Source organism: Macrotis lagotis, chromosome 1, assembly GCF_037893015.1.
Source record: "Macrotis lagotis isolate mMagLag1 chromosome 1, bilby.v1.9.chrom.fasta, whole genome shotgun sequence".
Classification (NCBI taxonomy): Eukaryota; Metazoa; Chordata; class Mammalia; order Peramelemorphia; family Peramelidae; genus Macrotis; species Macrotis lagotis.
In genome coordinates this window covers 840,387,841-840,411,235 of record NC_133658.1, presented here as the reverse complement: position 1 = coordinate 840,411,235, position 23,395 = coordinate 840,387,841, and the positions used below count along the sequence as shown (strand labels likewise).

At 37.2% G+C, this 23,395-nt stretch overlaps 1 protein-coding gene and 1 pseudogene across 1 annotated transcript in view; both read left to right on the top strand.

Annotated features, from left to right (window-relative positions):
- The first annotated feature begins 8,321 nt into the window (after positions 1-8,321).
- LOC141489563 (KH domain-containing, RNA-binding, signal transduction-associated protein 3 pseudogene) lies at positions 8,322-9,401 on the top strand (annotated as a pseudogene).
- A 13,393-nt stretch (positions 9,402-22,794) lies between these two features.
- LOC141507678 (olfactory receptor 52E4-like) overlaps positions 22,795-23,395 on the top strand; it is a 10,007-nt gene continuing 9,406 nt past the window's right edge. The window contains exon 1 of the mRNA XM_074215568.1: positions 22,795-23,388. Coding sequence (XP_074071669.1) covers positions 22,795-23,388 — 594 coding nt within the window. The remainder of the gene's footprint in view (positions 23,389-23,395) is intronic.

The window sequence follows — 23,395 nt, the reverse complement described above, 5'->3', positions numbered from 1 at the left end:
ATTATATACTACTGTATAGGCAGGGGATACATTACTGTGTGGTTGAGAAGTTTTTACATGAAATTAAATACTGATGACTCTTGGTATGTGACCCCAGAAGACCAGAAACTTTCTCTTGTGGAGCAGGTTCATGAAATTCAAATCACAGATTCACAGAACCTCAGATGTCTCAGAGACCACCTAGCCTAAATCACACCTAGACAGGAATTATCATCATCTCATTTCTTAAAGATTTCCAGAAAGATAGACTCCACTTCCTCCTCCTCTATATCATATAGATAGTTATAATTTTTGAGAGTTATAATTATTTTTTCTCCTTGAACTGAAATATTGCTGTCTGAAACTTCTACCCATGGCTACCCAAGCTCTTCCCTTGGGATCAGGACACCAAAGTTTCCTAAATTAAATGCACAGAGGATTTTTGAATGAATCCCAATCACTTCATTTCACAGGAGAGGTAAATGTGTGTCAGGGATGTTCAGTTTGACTAAAGCCACATGATAATTATTTAAACCAGGAACTAAATTCAGATCTTCCCATCTCCCTTTCTATACAGAATACTATAATAAAAGCAAGGCAAGTAGTTCTTCCAAACAAAAATATTTGAAGAAAAAGTTCATGATTTCCTCCCTCTGACCTATTCCACAATCGAAAAAGCTCCAAGTCTTTCAACTGATCCTCTTTTGCTAATATTTCTAGTTACTTCTTTCTTATAACTCTAATCTGGAAATACTTTCCTACTCTGAAGAAGCTCACAATCATTTGGGAGACAGTATGCAAACATGAATGTTCTAACAAACTATATAGATGAATAAACGGAGGATTATCCTCCTTTCATGTTTCATCTAATATCGTTGTCCATTCCATTCAATGTCTCTCCCTTTTGTACTTTTTGGCAAATGTCATTTCATAATGAGTAAACTCATTACATTGAGTAAAATTATTTTTATACTGTTATCTATATGATCCTCATGTCATCTTCTAAAGTATTTCAGAAATATTCCTTTAAAGTGTGTTTAATATTCTAAGTTCTATATATTCTATATTTTCTATATTCTGTATATAGTATATGGTTGAGAGTTGCTAGGGGAAGTTAATAGTCTAAATTATATATATATATATATATATATATATATATATATATATATGTATATATATATTCCATTTATAGAGATATATCATAGTATTCTAAATTATTTTGAGTTGCTTATGTTATTAATCATGTTTTTAATTCATTCATACTTATGTACATATTTATCCAAAATGTATTTTACTAAATGTTAGAATAGACTTTCATGTCTCTAGATGGGTTGGGTAATAAGCTCACAGATATAATATAATATAAAAAGAATTCTTCTTTAGGTATAAAGTGAAAGGCATAGCCTCTGAAGTCCCTTTTATTTTTGACACAATGTATTTTGTGACTTTTTTATACTGATGATAATAAAAGATATGGAAAAAAGGTAAATGAGAAGTCAATCTTAAAATGGTATTGTTCATATGTAGCAACATCAACTTCCAATAACAGGGAAAGGCACTTGGAATATAGCTGATATTACCACTGCAAATAAACACTGGAGAAACACAAGAATATTAGTCAAGTTAGAAAGAACTGGTGACTCCCTAGTTGAGCAAGGGAAAAATAGGATACTAGCATAAAAGAATGAACAAGCTGGAGCTGAAATGAACATGTATGAACTTCAAATACAAAATCCATACACAAATGACTATATTTTATTGTGCAGTGAAATTTTGTGTACTACCACCTATATGTACATTTCCTGTCTTTAAGAAAAGAGATTTCTTGTGGAGTGCCATATAGAGAATTATGCTTTCCTGATGGAAGAGAAGAAAATCAAGGTCTGCTTCCCTGCATCCCAAAATATTGGAGCAAGAGGCAGCATCTTTTATAAAAGGCTATTTATTGTTATGATATGAAAGGAAGTTTGCATGGTACATGACAGCTTATCAAAGAACCTCTTTTCCTGAAGAGAGACAGACTCCACAATTACTTGCTTGGGTCCCCTTCTGCTGCCAGACCTGCAAAGTAAATATTACATTTAAGAAAGAGACTTACTGCAAGCAACTGTTGCACATCAAGAAGCTGATCTTGGGGGGCAGAGCCAAGATGGCAACAAGAAAGGATCAAGTCTTAGGCTCTCTCTGATAAAACTTCTAAACTAAGGACTCTAACTAAACTTTTGAGAGACAGAACCCACAAAGGGACCCAGAGAGGCAGTTCTACTCAAGGTAACCTGGAAAAGAGCAGAAAGGCTCTACTCCCCAGTGACGGAGGGGCGGCCCACCAGAGGGGCGGCCTGCCAGAGCAAAAGAACTTCAGCTCCGGGAGGCAGTCCCAGGAAGCTGGGAGCCCCAGCTCACAGCAGCAGGGGAGTCTCCTGAGCTACACCCCAGGGAGCACCAAGCACAAAGTGGGGGGAACAGTGGAGGACCTCTCTGCCAGAGCGAGCACATGGAGCCCAGCCCTCAGGGCACACAGCAAGCAGCATGGTCTTTCAGTAGCCCAGATCCAGGAACAGAAGCAGGCAGAGCCTGTAAGCAGGAGCCTCCAGGCATGAGCCCATTGAACCTAGGGAGGGGAGTGAAGAGAGAGACTGCAGAGCTCTGTCCTTTGTCCCTGGAACAGGACTCTGGGGCTCTGAACACATTCAGATACTGATTGCAGTCTAGGCCCCCACATAGAACAGCAGCGGCCCCCCTCCACCTCAGGCCTGTGGCAGATGGGAGTGCATATGGTTATTCACAGACCAGGAGGGAGGACAGAGCCTCACACTGAGACCCTTGTGGGTGTGCCCCAAAAGTTCAGGGAGCACCCCCAAAACAGGCTTAGGCTGGGAAAATGAGCAAGCAGAGAAAAAAAGAGGAACAGCATTGAGAAATACATTATCTATGATCCCAAGAAGGATCAATATACTCAGTCTGAAGATGAAGAAACACAAGTTCCTACATCTAAAGACTCACAGAAAAACAGAAACTGGAATCAGGCTATGACAGAGTTCAAAAAAGACTCTGAAAATCAAATGAGGGAGTTAGAAGAAAAACTGGGAAAAGAAATGAGAGAGATTCAGGAAAAACATGAAAATGAAGTCAGCAGCTTAGTCAAGGAAATCCAAAAAAAATGCTGAAGAAAACAGCATGCTAAAAACCAGCATAGGTCAAATGGATAAAACAGTTCAAAAAGATATTGAGGAGAAGAATGCTTTAAAAAGCAAAGTTGGCCAGATGGAAAAAGAGATAAGAAAGCTCTCTGAGGAGAACAAATCCTTCAGACAAAGAATAGAATTCAGGGAGACTGATGAATTTACCAGGAATCAGGAATCAATACTTCAAAATGAAAAAAATGAAAAATTAGAAGAAAATGTGAAATATTTCATTGAAAAAAACAACTGATATGGAAAATAAACTTAGGAAAGATAATTTAAAAATTATTGGAATACCTGAAAGTCATGATCAGGAAAAGAGCCTTGACATCATTTTGAAAGAATTACTACAGGAAAATTACCCTGATATTCTAGAAGCAGAGGGCAAAATAGAAATGGAGAGACTCCACCAATCCCCGCAAGAAAGAGATCCCAAAAAAACAACCCCTAGGAATACTATAGCCAATTTCCAGAACTCCCAAGTCAAAGAGAAAATATTACAAGCAGTCAGAAGGACACAGTTCAAATATCATGGAGCTGCAGTCAGGATCACACAGGACTTAGCAGCAACTACATTGGAAGCACCTAGGGCTTGGATTATAATATACCAGAAGGCAAAAGAGCTTAGAATGAAGCCAAGAATGAACTACCCAGCAAGGCTGAATGTCCTCTTCCAGGGAAAAAGATGGACTTTCAATGAACCAGAGGAATTTCAAATGTTCCTTTTGGAATGGATAGAGATGAACAGAAGGTTTGATCTTCAGATACAGGACTCAGGTGAAGCATGGAGATTGGAGGAGAGGGGGGAAAATATGAGGGACTTAATGATGATGATCTGCATGTATTCCTGCATAGAAAAATGACACTGATAATACTCATATGAACCTTCTCAGCTAATAGAGCAGGTAGAGGGAGCTTTTATAGTTGAAGCAGAGGAGAAAGCTGAATTCGAAGATAAAATATGGTGTAAAAATGGAGTCAATAGAAAAAAAAGGGAAATATAATGGGAGAAAGAAAAAGGAGAGGGGGAATAGGCCAAGATATTTCATATAATAAGATTTTTCTTTATTACAATGAGCTATTGCAATGATATGGAAGGGGAGAGGCAAGGGGGAATGAGGGAACCTTTGCTCTCATCAGAGGTGGCTAGGAGAGGAAACGGCATATATACTCAATGGGGTATAGACATCTGGAGTAAGAAGGAGGGGGAAGCAGGGGGAAGGGGTGGGGATGTGAATAAAGAAGGAGAGGATGGACCATGGGGGGAGAGTGTTCAGCTATAATACATTTTCTTTTTTACTTCTTGCAAGGGGCTGGGATTAGAAGGCCTGTCCAGGACCATAGGGCCAGGTGGATTATGGGCCTAAAGGGTGGTATGGGGGCTCTCCTTTCTACCTACATTTCCTAAACCACATTGGACTTTTGGACATAGATTTTGGGGCAGGAGAAAGCTTAGTTAAAAAGTAGGTAGTACATAGAATGCTACTCGTGTGCAATGAGAACTGTCTTAGTCACTCCTTGGGGACTGCCCTTGTGGCATGTGCATTGGAGAATACCTGGAGCCAATTGCTAAACCTCTCCTCAAGCAATATCTTTATCCCTCCCACTAGAAAGGTGTTTGAGTGGCCTTATGCTCCCTCTCTTAATCTCTCTCTCCCCACCCCTTCTCTCTCTCCTCTTAGACAGAGAGTTGATGAATTTTTCAACCTAATGAATCCAATCTTTAAGCCCTGCCTAAGAGGGAAAACATTTTCCCATCATCAAAAATTTTTCTTCTTTGATTTATATTATTCCTTACTCCTAATTATCATTTTCTCTTTCTTTTCTCCAGTCTTAGATAATTATGTAATTTCTAATCAACCCCAGTACCTCTACATGTGCTTCTGATCCAGTTCTTTCACATCATAAGGGTGAGAATACTGCTCTGATCATGACCTCTTTCTCCCTTTTCTGTAGCCTACTGAACTACTCCCCAAGGTGACCATGAGATATGTGCTCTGAATTTGAAAAGATGCCTCATCCTCAACTCTAATTCCATACTTTGGGAAGGTCTAGCTAGTACTTTCACCATCATGGTTCTCTTATAGACTGAGTTACTATAATTTTATGTACATTAGACTATGTAGAAGATAGTCATATGTGATCATGTTTGAAAGACCAGGTGGCAGCAGATTGTGACATATTTTGAGAAGGCAGGCTAAGGAATAGGACTTTTATTTAGTAGACAATAGGAATCCAATGGAGTTTTTTTTTTAGCAAAGATTTATGTAAAAACAGTAGGTCTAGTATCATGTAAAGGATAGATTGAAGGGAAAGTAGAACTGAATGGACTGTTTTGAGGGATTTAAAAAAATCCAAGTGGTAGTAATGATGAACATTATTAAGAGGATAAGGGTGTTATTAGAAATGTAAGGCATATAAACTGGATTTATTTGGGGACTTGGGTGGGGAGAGGGGATGGGAAACTAGCTCTTAAAAAGGAAAACATGTAGAGGGCAGACAAAATGGTGAAGAGGCTGTAGAATCATACAATATATGGATTCATTGAAGTCATTGACATCACTTAAATTGGAAACGAGAACTTTTTCATGGGACAAAATAATCTTTTTTAAGTTCTCAAAGTACTCTATGGACACAGGACTAAATGCTTTGTTTTTTCAGAAGTTAGAACTTGGAGCAAACAGAGGTAAAAAGAATAAAATTTAACTTTGATGCATAAATAAGTTTCTTATATTTCAACTAAAGCATAAATGTACAAATGAAATTGTTACCTTGGGACAAAGTAAGCTAATAAGGAATTAGGAAAATGGTAAAGCCAAAATTGCATAAATGACAATGATACTATTAATTGGTACAAGAAAATCTGAAGGCCTACTGCTCTAATCAGAAGTATCCTGCTTATACATTGTTAAAAATGCAAATAATTATACTTTTCTTATATCAGCATATAGTGTTCTAATCATTTCAGGCAGACTGGATTTCAAATTCCCAATGCCAAATAAAAACTGCGACTCAACTTGTGGTCATCTATAATAAAGCCCCACTTCTTACCTTATACTTCTTAACAATATCATGAAAAATTAATCAATTATATTATAAACAAATAATATTTCACTTTGGGGGTGAATGCTTAGTGTTAGTAGGCATTCTCAGTTTCATGAATTTTCTTTGTAGGAGTAACTGTTTCAATACCAAACAAGTGAAAAATACTTGAACTTCAATTCCCTGAAAACTAAACTGGAACACCTGAATTAATGAGAATTGTTCACATTTACATGGAGTTTTAAAGCTTGCAATATGACTTTCTTAACAACATTACTATACAGAAAGTAATATGATTATTATTTCTAATTAACAGATGGGGCAACAGAAGCTCTATACATTTAAGTTAATTGATTTGATTTTAGACATCAATGTATTCAACTTTAAGATGGAATTCAGACATGTCAATTGATTTGAAGTATCTCACTTTTCCCCTTTTTCCCACATTTCCTCTTCAAGTACTTTCTATCTCAAATTTTATTTTAGATTTCTTATAAGGCAATTGGGTTAAGTGACTTGCCCAAGGTCACACGGCTAGGTAATTATTAAGTGTCTGAGTCTGGATTTGGAATCAGGTACTCTTGACTCCAGGTATCCCCTTGTGCCACCTTGCCACCCCTCAAATTTTGTTAAAAAATTCATAAAGGCAAAATGTAAATAAGCAATTATAAAATATCTATTTATCCATTATGTGCCAGGTATATACCTAGGAATAAAAGACTAAAAAATTCATTGCTGTTCATGAAACTTACTGTCCTTATAGTCAGCATATAAACAACTCTGTACAAACTGCACACACAGACACACACACACATACACGCACATGCAAATTGAAGTTAATCTTAGAAGCACTGAACATTTAGGAGTAGGAGAGGCATCTTTCCAAAATGATGCATTTAGAAATAGAAGCTACTCGTGGAATTCAGAGGGGAGTAATAAGGAGAGAAAAATTCCAGGAGTGAACTGTCAATGGAAATGTGAAATCACAGGAGACAGAGCCAAGATAAGAGAGTAAATTAGGGACTTCACTGAGTGCCACCCCAAACTCTACCTAATACCTTTAAATAATGATTCTAAATAAATGCTAGCGTGACAGAACCTACAGAAAGACAGAGTGAAACAAATTTTCATACCAAGATAACTTAGAAGGTTAATGGGTACGTTCTGTTGTTTCAGGGTGATAGAGGAGCACAATACAGAGGCTGCACCAGAGAAGACTGATACTGGCAAAACAGGAGCATGTCTTGAGTTGACGGAATCAGAGGCAGTTTTGAGGGATTTCCATATCTTATAGTCCAGAGATGCCAAAGAAAATAAAAGATCAGCGGGAAAGATCTGTTGCACCTGGGTGAAAGTGAAACACAGTATAGTGTAGAGTGCTGTAGCCTGACTTTGGTCCCAGAAAACAGGAGAAGGCTTTAGGAATCACTTAATTAGCAGTTGTAATTGCTTCCAGAGTTCTCAGACCCCAAAATTAATGGCTTGAAGAACAGATCAGAAGGTGATTACGGGCGGAGCCAGGGCGGCCGCTCGGCCGCCTCAGTCTGCGCGGGGCAGGCGCGCGGGGTGGATGTGGCTGCGGCGGCCGCGCGGCGCGGGGGGCGGCTGTCCTTGACTCGGGGCCGGGGCCGGGGCCGGGGGCGGGCGCGCGGCGAGGAGCCGGGCAGGGGGCCGCGGGCCCCGAGGGGGCGGGCGCTGAGTGCCCCGGGCCGGCGCTCCTCTCCTCCTCCTCCTCCTCTCCGCAGCCGCCGCCGCCGCCTCCCGCCCTGCCGGGTCCCCGCGCAGCGCCCACTTGAGCCTCGCGGGCCCGGGCTCCGGGCGGCCGGCGGGGCTGCTCCCGGGGGCCCGGGCCGCTGCCGCGCCTTCCCGCCGGGGCTGCTCCCGGGGGCCCGGGCCGCTGCCGCGCCTTCCCGCCGGGGCTGCTCCCGGGGGCCCGGGCCGCTGCCGCGCCTTCCCGCCCGGACCCGAGCCGCGGAGGCGAGCGGCGGCCGCAGGGCGTGCGGGCAGTGTCCAGACTTTTCTCCCCTCCCGGAGGGCTCCCGGAGGTGGGCGCCGCCCCCCAGCCCGCAGGTCCGGCCGCGCCGCCGCCTCCTGCCAGCCCCGCCGGGAGCCGAGAGGATGGAGGAGAAGTACCTGCCCTTGCTGATGGCAGAGAAGGACTCGCTGGACCTCTCCTTCACTTCATGCGCTGCGGCTGGTGAACCAAGAAATTGAGAAATTTCAAAAAGGAGAAAGCAAGGAAGAGGAGAAGTACGTTGATGTCGTGATTAATAAGAACATGAAGCTGGGGCAGAAAGTGTTAATTCCTGTTAAACAATTCCCCAAGTTTAACTTCGTTGGAAAACTCTTGGGTCCACGTGGCAATTCACTAAAGCGTTTACAGGAAGAAACTTTAACCAAAATGTCCATTCTTGGAAAAGGTTCCATGAGAGACAAAACAAAGGAAGAAGAGTTGAGGAAAAGTGGAGAAGCAAAGTACTTTCACCTAAATGATGATCTACATGTTCTCATTGAAGTTTTTGCTCCTCCAGCAGAAGCATATGCTCGAATGGGACACGCTTTGGAAGAAATTAAAAAGTTTCTCATTCCTGATTATAATGATGAAATCAGGCAAGCACAGCTCCAAGAACTGATATATTTGAATGGTGGTTCAGAAAATGCAGATGTTCCTGTTGTTCGTGGAAAACCACCAATAAGGGCCCGGGGAGTGCCAACTCCTGCATTATCCAGGGGAAGGGGAGGTGTTGCACCCCGGCCAGCAGGTGTACCAAGAGGTGCCCCAGCTCCCAGAGGAGTTCCCCCCAGCCGAGGTCCAGTCAGCCGTGCTAGAGGGCTTCTTACACCTAGAGCAAGAGGAGTACCCCCAACAGGATACCGGCCTCCTCCACCACCACCCACACAAGAGACATATGGAGAATATGAGTATGATGATGGATATGGCACTGCTTATGATGAGCAAAGTTATGACTCCTATGATAACAGCTATAGTACCCCAGCACAAAGTGGTGCTGTTTACTATGATTATGGGCATGGATGTAGTGAAGAGACTTATGATTCATATGGACAAGAAGAGTGGACTAACTCAATACTTAAGGCACCTTCATCAAGGACAACAAAGGGACTCTACAGAGACCAACCATATGCCAGATACTGATTGTACTCTCTGATGTTGTGAAATATCCAATCTTCACCAGTCCTGTATACTGTTCAAAATAATTTTTTTTCTATGAACAATCCCTTTTTAGTAAATCAAAGTGCTTAAAATCTGAATGGATGGACTGAACTTAAACTACTTTATTGAAACAACAAACTGGGCAGAAAGACATGTAAAACAAGGAACTCTGTTATTGCCAGTCTGTGTATGACAAATAGGAGATCAAAAGGGAAAAAAAATAACCTTTGATTAACTAGTGTTAAACAAAAAATTAGGTTTACTAAACATGTTAATCCATTCTTTTAACATAAGCCTCACCTTTTCTTTTAAAGGTTGTCCACAGAATTTAGTTCTCTTTCAACCATATGCTAGTTTTTTTTTCCTCTTGCAAAGATGTTTAAAAAGGGAAGCCAATTACAAATGCAAATAATGTGGTATTCTTTTGTAACTCAAGTCTTGAAATGTTCTGTAGTGTTAAGCAAAGTCTCTTCTTGCTTGATACTAAATAAACTTTTGAAAGGAAAAAAAAAGAAGGTGATTTGCCAACACTAAGGCAGGACTCTGTTCCTTTTCCCATAGTCTGATCTAGGTCACAGTCCTGGATGGCATTTTCAGGATCAGGAAGATGAGTAGTACAGCAGAACTTGTGACCTTAAGTGAGTTGGAGGACTACCATATAGTTTAAGAGGAGAAAAGAGTGTTTGTGGTCACTGAAAGACCAGAGAGTAGGTCAAGAGAGTAGTAACATCTTTCCTAGAGTTCCAAAGAAGTATCTCTCAAAAGAGCTGCACAAAGTCTGGAAACAGAGTCTGACTTTAACAGTTAAAACTCAGGTAATAAGTGGGGAATGAAATGAAAATTCTGACCATAGAAAGTTACTCTGGTGACAAGGAAAATCAAAACATTCATTTAGAAGATAATCCTGTCAAAGCTTCCACAACCAAATCCTCTAAGAAAAAAAAAATGTGAATTGGTCTCAGGCCAGGGGAAGAGTTCAAAAACAATTTTGAAAATCAAACAAGTAGAGGAAAAATTGGGAAGAGAAATGAGTCATGAAAAAATATCATGAAAAAGAAATCAACAGCCTGTTTAAAAATGGAATAAACTAAATGGGAAAAGAAATACATAAAGCCAATGAGAAGGAAGTGTTACACAACAGAATAGGACAAATGGAAAAGAAGGCATAAAAACTCACTGAAGCAAATAATTCCTTAAAAATTTTAATTGAGCAAATGAAGGTAATGACTTTGAGAGTAATTAAGGGGGTGACTAGGTTGTGCAGTGGATAGAGCACCAGCCCTGAAGTTCAAATTCGAACTCAGACACTTAATAATTACCTAGCTGTGTGACCTTGGCAAGCCACTTAGCGCCCATTGCCTACCCCCCCCAAATAAGTAATTAATAAAATTAAAAAAACAAAAGAATGAAAAAATAGAAGACAATGTGAATATCTCATTGGAAAAACTATCAGACCTGGTTTCTCAGATGAAGAAATTAAAGCTATCCTTAGTCATAGGGAAAAAAATGCTGTAAGTCAAGAAAATTAAACTCTGAGGTACCACTTCACACTCATCAGTTTAAAGAATATGACAAAAAGTAAAATAATCAGTGTTGGAATGGATATGGGAATGCTGATGGTATTGTGAACTCTTTAACTATTTTGGTGAAAAAATTGGAACTACATCCAAAGAAAAGTAAAACTGCATATCTTTGATTCAGCAATATCAATACTAGGACTTTATCACAAATAGATCATTAAAAAGGGAAAAAACACCCTTTTACAAGAGTACAAAAATATTTATAACAGCTTTTTTGTAGTGGCAAAGAACTGGAAATTTAGGGGATGCTCATCAATTGAGGAATGGCTGAAAAAAATATGGATTATCATTATGATGGAGTATTATTATTTGGTGAGAAATTAGGAAGCACCAAATTTCAGAAAAGCCTGGAAAGAATTGTATTAACTGATGTTAGGTGAAGTGAGCAGAACCAGAACATTGTATACCTTAACAGCAATATAGTGTGATGAACAACTATGATGGACTTACCTCTTCTCAGCAATTAAATGACCAAAGACAATTCTAAAGAACTTGTGATTGAAAATACCATCCACATCCAGAGGTACATATGTGCTCTGAATGTAGCCCCAAACATATTGTTTTCAATTGTTAAACTTTTTTATGTTTTATGTTTTTCCCTTTTGTTTTGATTCTTTTGCATCATGATTAATCTGGAAATATGTTTAATATAGTTATACAAGTATAACTTGTGGGATTGCTCTATGTCAAGGGGAGTAGGGAGAGAAGGTTGGGAGAGAGAAAAATGTGGAACACAAAAACCTTATAAAAATGAACACTGAAAACTATTTTTGCATGTGGTTAGAAAGATATAAAAATAGATTTATTAAAATTTAAAAAGAATAGAAAAACAATTAGTCTAGAAAAATAGATCCAGGACAGATAAATTAAAAAGTTATTGGATTACTTGAAAGCCATGATCTAAAAAGAGATACCATCTTTCATGAAATTATCAAGGAAAATTCTCCTGATTTCCTAGATTCAGTGTAAAATGAAATTTGAAAGAATTCACTGAGCAGCTCTTGAAAGACATTCCAAAATGAAAACTTCCAGGAAAATTATAATCAAATTCAAGAGGTCTCAGATTATGGGGGATGGGGGGGGTATTGCAATTAGCTAGAAAGAAATAAGAATTGTTGAACAAAATTCAGGATAACAGAAGATTTAGCACCCTCTCCCATAAAGGACCAGAAATATTGGAATTTAATCCTTGAAAGCAAAGGGGTTATGATTGTAATGAAGAATCAAATATTCCCCCAGCAAAATTGAGCATATACTTTCTGGGAAAATTTATACATTCTGCTAAATATGGAACTTTCAAACTTTCCTGATGAAAAGATCAAAGCTAAACATAAAACTTGATCTTAAAATACAAGTCTCAAGAGAAGCATAAAAATGGTAAACAGGAAAGGAAAATCTTAATGGAGTGAAAATGATCAAACTGTTAATTTTCTATTTGGGAAGATGACACTGAAAACTCATAACAACTGCCTCCTTATTTGAACAATTAGAAGGATTGTGTGCTTATATTCCTTCTAATAGTATATATATGTAGAGAGAGAGAATACAAGAGTGAGTTTAATATGATGGAATGATATCTAAAAAATAAAATTAATGAAATTAAAAGGAATGAGAAAGGTCTATACTAAGAGAAAGGGAAAGTCAAAGGTAGAATTGGGTAAATTATCTTATGTAAAAAGAGGCAAGAAAATACTTTTGCAGTGAAGGGAAAACGGGGAGGGTGAAAGTCAAACTTACTCTTTTCAGAATTGATTCAAAGAAGGAGGAATATACAAACTCAACTCAGTTTATAAAACTCTTTTCCCCATGCAGGAAAATGAGAGGGGGAAAAGATAAAAGAAATGGGTAGTGAAAGAAAAGAGGGAAGATTGGGGGAGAAGAAAAACATGTTTGAAGAGGGGTAAAGTAAGAGGACAGATTAATCAGGGGAAGAAATTACATAAAGGAAAATACAATTAGCAGTACTAACTGTGAAAAAATAGAAGCAAATCATTTTCATAAAAACCTCATTTCTCAAGAATATAGAAAATGAAGTCACATTTGTAAAAATAAGAGTCATAAAGGATCAAACGGTCATTTTCAATTTTCAGATGAAGTATCAATATGATCCATAGCCAAAGAAAAAAACTAATTCATTATTAATAGGAGAAATGAATATTGAAATAATAGTGAAGTAGTATCTCATACCTATAAAATTTGCTACTAGGACAAAAAAGAAAGTGACAAATGTTGGAGAAGATGTGAGAAAAAGAGATATTAATGCATTGTTGGGAGAAATGTGATTCAACTGTTTTGTAGATTAGTTAGGAAATTTGCCCAAAGGCCTATAAAATCAGACATACCTGTTACCCTAGCAATATCATTACTAGGACTGTTCCCAAAAGAGTTGGAAAAGGAACTATATTTACAAAAAATATTTATAGCAGTTCTTTTGTGGTGGCAAAGAATTGGAAGTGAACTGCCTTAGGGAATGGATTAACAAGTTGTGGTATATGATTATGATGGAATACTTTTCTGCTATAAGAAATGATGAGCAGAATACTTGGAAAGATTTATATAAATTGATTCAAAGTGAAACATACTATGTTCACAATAAAAGCAATATTGTAAGATGACCAACTGTGAATGATTATGCTATTTTTAGAAATAAAATGATTCAAGACAGCTCTGATGGACTTATGATGAAAAATGCCATCCATTCCTAGAGAAAGAACTGATGATATCTGAATACAGATTGTAGTATATTTTTTATTTACTTTATTTTTCTAATTTTTTGGGAGTGATCTATAAATTCTTTCACAGCATGCCTGTTATGGAAATGTGTTGTGTGATGACACATCTATATAGCCTATATCCAATTGAGGAGGAAGGAAGGGAGAATAGTAGATCTCAAAGTTTTAAAAATGAATGTTAAAAGTTGTTTATGATATGTATCTGGGGAAAATATGAAATACTAAATAAACTTTTAAAATGAGTTAAAAAAGAAAATATTCCATAATGAGATGGAGTGTCCTTTATTATGAATAGCAAGGAGGTAGTCATTAGATCCTGAAGTCTTTGGAGGGAAATGAGGTACAAAAAGTGTAGTTAGGTAAGAAGTATTCCTGCATTGTATTGATAGGAGTGTGGCATAGGCAGTCTAGCATTAGGGAGATTGAATAGAAATTTGGAAAGATCTAATGCAGAGAGAGAAACCAGAGGGCTATTATGATATTCAAGGATCTAAGTGATGAGGAGCTGCACCAGGCTGGTTGCTGTGTCATAGAACAGGAAGGGATATAAAATATTAAAAAAGATAGAATCAATAGATTTTGGGTCCTGAATGGTTTGGAGGAAGGGAAAGGGTGAGAAGTAATGGATAATATATATGTTGAGAATCTGTACACCCAGGACAATGGTAGTTAATTTGGCATTAAAAAGAAGATGGAAAGCTGGTAGGATTTTTCAGGGGACAGATGTGTTCTGGGCATGTTGAGTTTAAGATCTCTCTAGGACATTGAGATGGAGGAGAATTGACAAAAGGCTATTAGATTGATAATTAAGAGATGATTGATAACTTTGTGAAAAGCAGCTTCAGGTGCGTGATGAGATTGGAAGCCAGACAGGAGAAAAATTAAAAAGAAAGTGACATTATATACAGTCTTTTCAAGGAAGGAGTCATGAAATGGAGGAGAGATAAAAGGATGACGCTAGTAGGAGTGAATTGATCAAGTCTTTCTGAGTCTGGTAGGGAGAATTATGACTATGGTGTAGGTAGTGGAGAAAAAAGTATAATTTTACAGTAGAGTTGACTAAAATTATAATGCTTTGACTCAGAAGGTAATTGATTCTCCCTTCCTGGAGATCTTTAAGCAAAGGTTAGCTGACAACTTGTGAGGGTATGTTCTAGTAGAAATTCCTTTTAGGAGATGGGTTAAGCTTATTATCCAGAAATGTTTATTTCAAATTCCAAATTATATGATTCAATATGAACAGCTCAGCAACATAAAAGCTACACATTTTGTCTACCTGCAGCTTCTCTTCCAATTTGATCTTTTGCATTCTTGACTCCCTCCAAAGATTTTTTTATTTTTATTTTTTGCAAGGCAATGGGATTAAGTGACTTGCCTAAGGTCACACAACTAGGTAATTATTAAGTGTCTGAGGTCAGATTTGAACTCAGGCTGCCCTGACTCCAGGGCCAGTGCACTATCTACTGTACTGCCCCCTCCCAAGATTCTTGACTCAGATCCCTCTACATCTAAATCTCAAGTCCATGTCACATTGATATTTTCCTCCATAATATAACTAATTTAACAACAATATCTCTGACTATGTCCTAATCATTTGGCCATTCTGAATGTTATATTTCCACTTGCATTCAGTACTATGACTTAGGGCTTAGGAGGAAATTGATAAGCATTTAATTGCCTATTCTGTGCCAGATGTTTTCTTGAATGCCTTGCACATATTTCATTTGGTCTCAGAACAACCCTGGGAATTAGGTGATGATATTCATCCTCATGTTACAAATGAGAAATTGAGAAGATTAAAGTTTAAGGTATTTATTCAAGATCACCCAAGCATTAAGTATCTGAACCTGTATTTTAACTAGATTCTTCCCAAATCAGAGCCCATTGTCCTCTCTGTTCTGGGTCAACTAGCTACCAGAAGATCTAGGAGGGGGTCCTGAGAATGAATTCTGAGAAAGTTCTTTATACTTTGTTTCTTCATTAACCAGAACATAAAGGAGAGAATCAATTAATTCACTACCTTAAGAATATGAAAGGTATTCATGGAAAGGGACAACTTATTAAATCATTATTGACCTAAAAGGAGAATTATATTTTTCTGATACTAGAACAATAGGAAAGTCTTTTTATTTACAAATTTCATGATTAAAATAGTTTTACTTTTTTCCTCTTTCTTCCCTTTCTTCCTCTCCTTTACTACTAATATTCAATTATAATGTGTCTAATAATTTATAGAACAACTAGATGAAGGCTCTCCTATAGGAGTGTTGTAAGCTGATTTGAGTCTGAGTTATAGATCTCCTGTTCCAGGAAAAAACCCATAAAAAATTAGGTCTAGAAAATTTTATAAACCTTAGTTTCCCTTTAATTTTTTTTAAATTAAATTTTTTTTGCTTTTTTGCAAGGCAAGGGTGTTAATCAATTTGACCAGGGTCACTCAGCTAGGTATTTAGCAAATGTGTGAGGCAGGATTTGATCTCAGGTCTTACATGCTTCAGGTCTGATGCTCTATCCAGTGTGCCATCTAGCTTTCCCAATCGTAGTTTCTTCATCTGTAAAATAGGGATAATCAAACATCTCCTAGACTTGTTTTGAGAAATAAAATGAGTTGATAGGTGTAAAGTTTGTTGTAAAACCTTAATGTTTATTATTGGTTACTATGAATTTGTAATTAATAGGGGAATAGGTGAATAGATTTTTTGAAAAATAGACAAGAGATAATTTAGGAAGGAAAATCCTCCACTCATTGGGATAATCACTAGCTACTGACATCACGTGAGTGGACAAAGAATGAATGAGAACTGGGTTATACCAGGTGAGTTGGATTAATTGTTGACTTAATGGTAAACCATAAACTGACTGAAACCTAATCCCACACACAATAGCCAAAGAATAATCTTAATTTCAAATATTATCCATAGCTCTGGTATCAAAATCATCAAAAGGATAGGGATAGAGACCAGATTTTTGATTTATTTATTAAAGGGAAATCCTGTGTGAAGAAATTCCATCTATCAGTATTAATATATCATCATCTATTGTGCCTAATCTTAGAGATTTGTCTCAGACAATGAGTGGTTAAATTGCAGAATGAGTATAAAATACAGCATGATTTGAAGTCAGATTTCCAGACTTTAAGGATGACCTCCCTTAAACCATTCTAGACTAATAAGAAACTGTCCCCTAGTCCAGGCCATAATCTGAGCCCAAAGGAGATGCCAGAAATGCTTCCACATTATTAATATATAAATTCCTGTTACTATCCACAAATTCCAGCTATCCCTGGAAATTTCATTTGGATGTTGAAAATTAGTCAAAAGATGAACCAGGTAAGATAGAAGGGGTGGCTCAATGAAGTTACTTCTTGACATTTGAAATGCAGTGCAAATACAGGGTCAGGGATATCCTAATCTAACTCTTCCATGAGTATAAAGTTTAACACACCAGGCCTTTTTTCAGCTGGCCTTCTTTTCCAAAAATCAAACAGTAATAAGTTCCTGATTCTGGGTAGGACCAGACCTCCACAGACCATACAAATAAACTCCTAATCTCTTCAATGAAAAGTGCAAAAAAGAAAAAAAGTCTACTGGCCTTTATAGTGTTTTTTTTTCTAATTCCCAGTATGTAAATAATTTTCAAAGATATCTTCCATCCTTTGCCACATGTACCTATAAAATTACTTCAAGGTGGAGATTGTAAGAATGAAGAAAGTAAGGGGTTAAGATAAGAGATGAAGAAAATGAAACTCCTTGGGGTTATGGCTATGGAGGTGGAGAGTTTTCAACAACTTCAGAGCCCTTCTCCTTTGTGGGTGACTTACGGGAATTCCTATGCTTCTGTGCCCAAATTTATTTTTTAAGGTCTCAGAGCTCTGAGATCATGACCCTCAGAGGCTGTCAGACCTAACCACTCCCTGGAGAGTCGGCCATATGGAGATCAATTCCCCAAGGGTCAGCAAGGCTAGCAAAACTTAGGAAAGAAAGGTCAGGACAAGCTCAGACAAATATTGAGTGGGGCATATAGTGGCCAATCTCTGAGAAAGGATCTGGGACCTCAGCTGAAGTCAGTGAGTTTACTCCAAGGGAAAGGGTGTGGAACAATAGGGGCAGTTTAATGGATAATAATATTCTGTATAGTCAGGGATATGTTTTTCATGAATAAACTTGGTTCATTGATTTGGCTTCCATGTTGCTCACACTTCCTAAATGTGTGATCCTGGACAAGTCATTTAAATTCTCAGTTACACTGTCCTCGTCTGTAAAATGGGAATGAAAATACCTACAGCATCTAAGATAGCAGGTTTATTGGGAATATCTTCAACAGGGAACTGGAGTCAATTTTTATTGTGACAAACTCTCATGTTAAGTATTTAGAGTGCAACGAAATTACTTCAAGGCACACCAGGAACACTATCATGGCAAATCAGATCTATCCCAGCAGGCAATTACAGGCACACAATAATAATAATTAAGACCAACTTGACTCAAATGAGGATACAGTGCTAATTTAGAGAATTTCTCTTCTGCATGCCTCTGTTTGGCAAACTGAATTCTATGCATTCCATGTTTCAATCTCTTTTCCTAGTAATATTCACCAAGAAATCTCTTTTCTTTCTGCTTCCAATCTGTTTCTGTTTAATGATTAGAACAAAGTTTAGATTCTTTACCCTAGTCTCCTGAAAAAGCTTTCTCCTTTATCCCAGCTACTACTTAATTTACTGTATCCTCCCCTTCCCCATTTTTTACTCTATTCTCTCTTTCTTTGATATATTTGAAAAAAAAAATTGTTCCTCATGGAGAATCCAGAGTTGCTAATCTTAATTGCATCATAGAAATAAAGAAATATCAATCAGAAAATAGTTGTATTCATCCCTTAATATGACATTAAAACTATCAGCTGATATTTATAGTAATGTTGATGAAAAAGATGATGATAGTAAATAATGATACTGCTTATGAAATTCATCTTTAATATACCTGCTCATACAGTTTTAGATAACAGAATTTAAGTTATTTTTAATGCAAGTGTTTTTAATTGTGAATTTAATAGTTATCAAATATAGCCAAATAGGCCTTCCAATGTCTAAAGATAAAACACCTTGTGATTGAAATAGCATGGGCTAAAGATATAGAATGACTCATGCATATTTAGTAATGCACAATGGATATGTTCATTTGTTTTACTTGATTAAACTTTTCGTCTTATGGTTTGCTATGTTGGAGGAACCCACAATGTTCAATTATGGACATGGAGGAAAAATCCAGAGTATTTAATATTATATAGTTACATGGAATGACTTTAATTTTGGAAGGGGGGTGAGTTAATGAATAGTGCTCATGATAAAATAAATATTTAATTCAACCCCTTCATTTTACAACTGAGTGAAACTTAAAAGATGACCACCAAAGAGGTGATCACTTTTTTAAGACCATACAGCATGTTTGTATCAAATTTAAGCAGAGAATCTAGTCCTTTATGCTAAACCAAACTAACCCTTCCATAGTCATGTACAGTAGGATTATGCAAAGGGAAGGGGACAAATGCAAGCAAAAATAGTATTCAGTGACTTACACAGGATAAGGAAAACAAATGTGTTCAGAGTAAGAAGACCAGGGATTGCCAATGAAATAAAAGAAAATACATTTTTAAGAAAATAGAAATTAAATTCATTTCAACAATTAAGTGGTTAATTTATACCAGTCATTAAACTAAATATTGAGGATATGAGAACAAAACTAAAATATAATCCTACCATCAAGGTGCTTATTTTCAGTTGGGAGTAGGGAAGAGATACAAAATAAATACAATTAATTAAGTGCAAAATAATGTCAAATGAAAGAGAGTGTACATAACCAGTGAATTGTAGATGGATCAGGAAAGGCCAAAGGAAGTTAGGCATTTTATGAGAAAAAGCAGTGAAAGGGATATATTCCAGGGTTGGGGAAGGTGTGTTCTGACATCAAGGTATGTTTACCCATTTTGACATGTTTTGATAATTCTATAGTCTTTAGGAATCTCCATGATTCATTAACCTTTATATGTGTCTCAGAAAGCTGTTAAGCGTATCTCCTTCCCTTTCAGATATGGTTTCTGCTTATTTGCTCTTTCTCCTTTTTTTTTTCACTAGAGGATCTAGTGAATCAGGTCCACATATAAACACCCCACCCACATCCAGAATTTTACCTTACATGTTCAAAATCTTTCTCTTCTTAGTCCCTTTGGTGAGAATTTTTTGAAAACAGTGCGAATTAATGATTTCCCTTCCTTTGATGAGAGACAAAATTGCCCAGACAATTCTTCTGGGTGTAGATATGTGACCTTGAACAAAATGCAGTAAATAGATATACTTTTGGAAGCTTAATATTGTGGAAGTCATTTCCTTCTGTTCTCCATGTCTTCACTTCTTTTGAATGAGAAATGATTATTTGTTTTTATTTGTGTAGATAAATTGCACTATACCTCTACACTTATATGTTTAAAATGAAGAACAGATATGAAGACCAGGGTCAGCTAGATGGTGCAATAGATAGAGCAAGAGCCCTGAGAGTCAAGAGGACCTGATATAAAGATCAGGTTTCCAACTAATTTTCCTAAAACGTTATCCTCCCCATCCCCATTTTTTTTACTCTGTTCTCTCTTTCTTTGATATATTTGAAAAAAAAATTGTTCCTCCTGGAGGACAATATTTCTATTTTGCATTGCCCAAAGCCTTTCACATAGTAGAAGCTATATAAATGCTTATTCTTATTTCTCCATATAAATACTCCCATTGAAAAGGATTTTAGAAATTCTAATGATGCCCATAACATTTAGCAGGATCACTGAAACTCAAAATTAGGAGAGACACCAGAAGATAGAGATATATACTGTCTTTGATGAAGAGAAATCCATTCCTTTCTAACATAGCCTCTTCCATATTTAGATACTTCTAATGATTAGGAAATAGTCAATTAGAAAATACTCAGTCAGACTTTTTATAATATCAACCCATTATTTTTAAATTGTTCCAAGTTAAAAAAAAATCCTTTTCATACATCATAAATTCATGTCCTGATTGCATTCTACAATTCCTCTGGATACTAAGCAGCTCAAAGTCTTTAATATATATATATTGTTTCCATAACTGAAGGTCATCCTGGGATGAGTTGAGTAGAGAAAAGTTTATATCACATTTCTTTTACTGAATACTATGACTCTCATAATGCGTCTTAAAATCACATTAGCTTTTATAGTCACTGTGTCACATGTTTGATTAAATGGAGGTCTTTTTCCATTAAAAATATCATTTTTCAAGCATATTGCTACCTAGATATGCTTCATATATATGTAAAATATGTGTTTGTTTATTAATTTCAAAAAATATAAATCTGTGTGGCTCAGAAAGTTAAAAGGATGCAGGGTCACACAGTTAGTAAATATCAGAAGTAAAATTTAAATCCAGCTTCTCTACTCATCATTCCACTGTGCCATTGCCTCTCCTACATCACAGGGGTGACGTAAATAGATGTCCTATTGTCTCTCTTATTTTATGGTTGCATACATTTCTTTCTCTTTCTGCACTCTCCTCTATATTCAGCCCTCCCAATTATATTGTTATATAATTTATTCTCTTTCTTCCTATGTCCCAGAAACAAAGCTGTATTAAATGACTTATATAGTCCAAACGGATGTAGATAATATTCTCCTTTGCTTTGTCCTGATTGAACTATGTTTGAAGAATTATGGTTAGTCCCTGGACATAACTTTTTGAAAGCACAATCACAAAGAGTGGAAAATTTACAGAGGTAGTTATCAGGATGCTGAAGGACCTGGGGTCCATGCCTTGGTCCTTTGCCATGCAAAGTCAACAAACATTTACAAAGAGCTTGATTTGTGCCAGGCACTGTGTTAGCACTGGGAGTAAAAATACATGAAAAAAGAAAATCTCTTAATTCAAGACTCATAAATTCTAAATGGAGAAATCAACATGTAAGGGCAAATGTAAAGAGGATGGGTGATATGGATTGAACATATACAGACAGGGTGGAGAGAGAATGAAGCCTGGAAAGAAATGTATGCTTTTGTGAACTGGGTGGACTTCATGCAGAAACCACCAGTAAAAGAGAGCGTCTCCAGAAGAACAGGGAACTTAAAATGTGCAAAAGTCACTTGTAGTCAGTCAGCAACTAGTAGCTATTGTCTATTTATGTAATAGGCAGAAGATAAAAAATGTTTAATTATAGAAGACTCAGGGCTGCATGAAAATTGTCTTAAAATGAATTAAAAGTTTTATCTTAAAAGAGAATAAGTAACATTGGTTCTAGACAACAGGATTGCACCAATAAGTAGGAGTTAATGAAAATAAAATTTTATTTCAGGATGTTAAAGAATTTTTCTTAGAATTAGTGCTGTATAAAAAGAGACTGGATTGTCTTCTGAGATAAAGAACTCCTAAACCATGACATTAGATAAAAGAAAGTTTGCTGACCATTGATTGGGAATACTATAGATGGGCGATCCCTTCAAATAGAGGTTAAAATAGATAGTACTTACATGTTATAACAGAAATGGCCATTTGCTGATTAGGAATACATATCAAAGGAAGGAATAAGTGATTATCACAGACATCACATATGTTTCAAGAATTGGAAATATTATATTCCCCAGATTGCCATCAAATGAGTCAAGTGGAACAAAGTCATCAATTCTTGGCAAACACATTCTCTATGACACTATATTTTCTTTATCTGGGGGTCTGAAAACTGAAATTATCTGACTGAAATTTTTATTTTAATGTAATTTGTTTCCTTTTGGTAATCTTATGTGTTTTATTTTATGTACTCAATAATTATTCAGAAAATAATTCTCATTAGCCTACCTTAACAATGCATGATACAAAAATTGGTCAGAATTCCTACATTAAACTACTGACCAAACTTCCCTGAGTCCCTAAGACTTCCCCCAGTCTTCTGGCTTCCCCAGAAGTATTCAGTTGAAAAGGCTAGGGATTTCAGTAATCTCCAAATGGAATTGATTAGGTACAGTGTGGATCATACCTTCCTTTTGCTTCATGTCAGGACTGTGAAAAATTGTGGTGCATCAGTCATCTGCCATGACCCTTGGTCAGGATGTTATCTTCCAATGAAACCAGCTCTCTTCCTGCCTTTTTCCTACTGCTGGGGATCCCGGGGCTTGAAGCTTACCACATCTGGATTGCCTTCCCTTTTGGTATTGTGTATCTGACAGCAGTTTTGGGAAACATCATCATTATGCTTGTGATCAAGACAGAACAGAGTCTTCACCAGCCAATGTTTTATTTCTTGGCACTTCTATCCTTTATTGACCTAGGACTATCCACATCTACCATCCCCAAGATGCTGGGCATCTTCTGGTTCAACCTCAGGGAAATCAGCTTTGAAGGATGCCTCATCCAAATGTTTTTCATTCACACCTACACTGGTATGGAGTCAGTTGTGTTGTTAGCCATGGCCATTGACCGTTTTGTGGCTATCTGCTACCCACTGAGATACACCACTATCCTCACTAATAAGGTGGTGGCCACTATGACTTCAGTGGTTGTTGGGAGGCCAGTTCTTCTTGTCCTCCCTTTCTCCTTCTTCCTTAAAAGGTTGCCATTCTGTGGACACTATATCATTCCCCACACCTACTGTGAGCATATGGGAATTGCTCGTCTGGCTTGTGCTAGCATTCGGATAAACATAATCTATG